At 33.9% G+C, this 2,394-nt stretch overlaps 1 protein-coding gene across 1 annotated transcript in view; it reads left to right on the forward strand.

Annotated features, from left to right (window-relative positions):
- The first annotated feature begins 1,969 nt into the window (after positions 1-1,969).
- LOC136035721 (uncharacterized) overlaps positions 1,970-2,394 on the forward strand; it is a 71,824-nt gene continuing 71,399 nt past the window's right edge. Inside the window, exon 1 of the mRNA XM_065717674.1 lies at positions 1,970-1,997. Coding sequence (XP_065573746.1) covers positions 1,985-1,997 — 13 coding nt within the window. The 5' untranslated portion in view covers positions 1,970-1,984. The remainder of the gene's footprint in view (positions 1,998-2,394) is intronic.

Raw genomic sequence — 2,394 nt, forward strand, 5'->3', positions numbered from 1 at the left:
TTTCCCAGGAGAGGCTAATTAATGTTCAGCTCTTGTTTTTTATGGAAATCAAATATGAATTTAAGATTTTCTACTAATCCTTTGCTCTTAATTTACTTTTGTTAACTAAGGAGGGCTATTGCTCTTTGTCTTGTGCTCGGCTTGTGTTTTAAATATTCGCCTCTCCAATAGGATCCTCTTAATTGGCATTGGTTTGAATTCCACTCGTTGGAATAATTTTGGATATCCAACGTTTTGGAGAATAGAGTGGAAAAAGTAAACGAAGAAATATGCCCATTATATATTTTGGTTTAATCTTTAAAAAAATCCTTTGGGTTAATATTGGTTTTATTGTATGGATTTGCGCAGAAGAAAAGCAACAAACACCATTCACCAAATCATTACCAAGAAAACCATCAATGTCATTATAATAGCCTAACTGAATGCAGTAACTATATTGGTTTCTCTTTTGAATTTTCCCTTATATTGGCTCGAAGATAAAAGAACCATTTTCGCAAAATTTACAGTACTATTCCTTGTGTTTTGTATTTTTGTTGTCCTCTGAATAGACTGTTTCTATTTTTTTAATAGAACTATTTTAGAGTCCAGAACAAATGAAAAAATTAAATAATCTGCTTATTTTCAAAAAATCTCGAGCAGGATAAGAAAATTGTACCTTTTAAGTACCAAAAACATTGGAAATGACATCCCCGATTTGTTTTAATTGGTTAAGTGGAAAATTACCCAACCTTATATTTATTAAAGAGTTAAGAAAAATCAAAAATTCGATTTTGAATACAAAAGACCTCCTTATGCAGTTATGGAGCTTTTGGTCGTAACGGATGACAAAATGTAAAGAAAAGAAACGGGGGTGAAAAATACGCAAAAAAATTAAGCAAGGAATATATATTGTACCGAAAAACTTGAAAAAGTGTAGTCTTTCCTTGATGGTGTAGCCATCTCGGGGAACCAGCATATTGTTCATGCTTGAAATTATGCGCACAAAAACAAGGTCAGATTTATCTACCTTGTTTGACTTATTTATTTTCACAGTTTGATGCGGCAACACTGAAGACAGTGTGAGGATGCCAGAAAAATTTCTGAATTTTTAAATAATATCCTAAGAATTGCTGTAGGTATGAATAGACCTAAGGTAAATCCGGGGGTAAAAAATAATGTTCCTGTCTTATGTCCACAATTCTTTAATTAAAAATAAACATTACTGAAACAAAAGTTGAACTTATTCAGAAATTTTCCTGTTCCGCTAGGTAACACTGCATTTCCAGAGGCACTTATAGTTCCCTAAAGGGCAATCCCTATAAGCCCCTCAAGGGTATATCCAGATATTTTTTCGGGAGAAATGTTGTTGTTAGTTTTCTTTTTATTTAGAAAAACACATAAAAGATTAATTTACGTGCATTTTGTTACTTTTTTATGAGTCAGAAACAATTTTCAGGGGTGTGAGGTAACACTATAGGCCCCAGGATACGGCCTTGAAACCCATTCTCAGTGCATATATTTTCCCTCTTGACAGTTTTGCGTAATCTTTGCTGCTGGACCTGGACAATGCTGACGAGAAAAATAATCATGTGAATGTCGCACTCACAAAGACCAAAGACTAGAACGGGCTCCATAACCTTAAACTTGAGTTATAATATTGAGGCTTGGACTGGGACTTGAGGTCTTGTGGCTCAAAAAATCTCCCCCTACGTTTTTGTAAATTAACACAACTGCTACCGTTTTCGGGCTGCATCTAAATATAAACAGAAAGATACAAAAAACTTAAACAATCAGGAAATTCTTTTGCTTAATTATTCACACAGCAAATGTTGCAATACTGGATTCCCCGAGATACAAGCCTGAAAAATTGATAAAGGATTACTGTATGTTTTTCACAGTCGTTTTCACGATGGATCACTTTGAATGAACTAACTGGGAAATTTGTCAAACTCAATCGAGTTCATTTTAGTCTTCGGTTAGAAGCTGGACAGTGTATATTTCAATCATGAGGATGAAAAGTGAGTTTTCTTTCTTTACTATTATTTTCTTGTACCTTTTCGGTTTTCTAATATCTCCCAATTATGCACTTTACAAGCGTTAATAATTAATAATATATACTATGAACTGCCTTCTTCCTTTCTTTAGACCAGCTTTTCCATTTCCTCTCTCCCTCACTTTATAATATGGAAACCTTAGGAAAACATAGAAGTTTTAAAAATGCCCAAGAAGTACGAGAAACATTTCATAGCTCCCCTTTCCTCCGTAATGAATATAGCTTGTCTTAAAAAGGAATACCAGTAACATGCCTCATGAGAGTTCAGACATTTTTATGGATTAATAGGTTATATTTATGTTTCTTTTATCAGGTATTTCATATGGGAGGGGCCATTTAGGTCCCTGATTGGGCCTATTTGT

The sequence above is a fragment of the Artemia franciscana genome, chromosome 14 (assembly GCF_032884065.1).
Source record: "Artemia franciscana chromosome 14, ASM3288406v1, whole genome shotgun sequence".
Classification (NCBI taxonomy): Eukaryota; Metazoa; Arthropoda; class Branchiopoda; order Anostraca; family Artemiidae; genus Artemia; species Artemia franciscana.